The sequence below is a fragment of the Dasypus novemcinctus genome, chromosome 7, assembly GCF_030445035.2.
Source record: "Dasypus novemcinctus isolate mDasNov1 chromosome 7, mDasNov1.1.hap2, whole genome shotgun sequence".
Lineage (NCBI taxonomy): Eukaryota > Metazoa > Chordata > Mammalia > Cingulata > Dasypodidae > Dasypus > Dasypus novemcinctus.
In genome coordinates, this window is record NC_080679.1 from 121,257,230 (window position 1) to 121,258,693 (window position 1,464).

General features: G+C 42.9%; 1 protein-coding gene across 1 annotated transcript; it reads left to right on the forward strand.

The window, feature by feature from the left end:
• LOC101412318 (CGG triplet repeat-binding protein 1-like) lies at positions 1-786 on the forward strand. The gene has a single exon (XM_004458042.4). It carries the CDS (start codon positions 286-288, stop codon positions 784-786), a length of 501 nt encoding a protein of 166 aa, XP_004458099.2. The 5' UTR covers positions 1-285.
• The last annotated feature ends 678 nt before the right edge of the window (positions 787-1,464 follow it).

Genomic DNA, 1,464 nt, shown 5'->3' on the forward strand with positions numbered 1-1,464 from the left:
TCTTCCTCCTTTCCTTTTCGGCTGCGTCTCGTCCACTTCCCCTAGCCGCGACCCCGATCCTACGTAAAAGGCATGACTTTCCGGCACCGTAGGGAAAATAGGTTGCAAGCCCAAAAACTATTTCCCCACCACCACTTGTTGAAAAACTGATTTGGAGGCATCTCCGACTTGGAACAATCAGAAAGTGCCAGGATTTAAGCGTCTCTGGTTTTGCGCTGGAGACCATTCAACTCAGTATCAAGACGAAAAACCTGGAAACTACCCTGAACCTTATTCAAAGTGAGAATGGAAAGATTTGTAGTAACAGCACCACCAGCTCGAAACCGTTCTAAGACCGCTCTGTACGTGACTCCCCTGGATCGAGTCACTGAGTTTGGAGATGAGCTGCAGGAAGAGGGAGGAAAACTCTTCTGCACTTCTTGCAGTGTGGTTCTGAATCATGTTCGGAAGTCTGCCATTAGTGACCGCCTCAAGTCCAAGACTCATACTACGAGAAAGGCAGAATATGAAGAGCAGAATGAGAGAAAGAAGCAGAGGCCCCTACCTGCATCTCTTCAGTGCAACAGTACTGCACAAACAGAGAAAGACAGTGTTATCCAGGACTTTGTAAAAATGTGCCTGGAGGCCAACATCCCACTTGAGAAAGCTGATCGCCCAGCAGTCCGTGCTTTTCCTTCTCGCCATGTGAAGAATGGAGGCTCCATCCCTAAGGCAGACCAGCTGAGGAGAGCTTACCTGCCTGATGGAGATGAGAATGAGAATCCGCTCAAGTCCCAAGACTGTTGACAAGAAGGTGACCACCATTGCGATCAAGATAAATAATGTGGAGGATTAAAGTTATGTGTTGATTGTGTGGTTCATTTTTATATTTATTTCATTAAAATCATGTGATCAAGAATAGTTGTGCAATGTGTATATAGATGCGGGGGTGGGGGCGGGAAGCTTCACTGCAAAACTTAGGTTTAGAGTGTGCTAGAATACCTGAAACCTGATGGTTATCTTTGAAAATTGAAGGTTTTTCTCCTGAACTGTTTATGCATGGAAGAACTGCCCTGCTTTTTTACCCTGTTGCTGTTTATGACTATTCCTTGTAAGACTACTTAATTATTTGGATTGAAGATTAGCCTAGGAAATTGAAACTGCTGCCAGGCAATGCCAGTCACAGTAACTTAAAAGGAATTATTTCTTATAGGATCACCTTTCAAAAGCAAGGGATAGGGGGAAACTGTTCTTATATCTTCAGATCCCGAAGAGAAATGACTTTATTTCAAACAATACAGCATATACAAATGCTGTATTTGTATATGATGTAGTTATCTTACCAATCCTTCAGTACCTCACTGTACTGTCCCCTTTTTTAAAGACTTATTCTGTTTAGTAGCAGCTTCAAGTGACCAAAACATTAAAATCTTTTAAGGTCAGTGCCAAAAATCACAGGGAGTTTTGCAGTGAAAAGATTTTAGT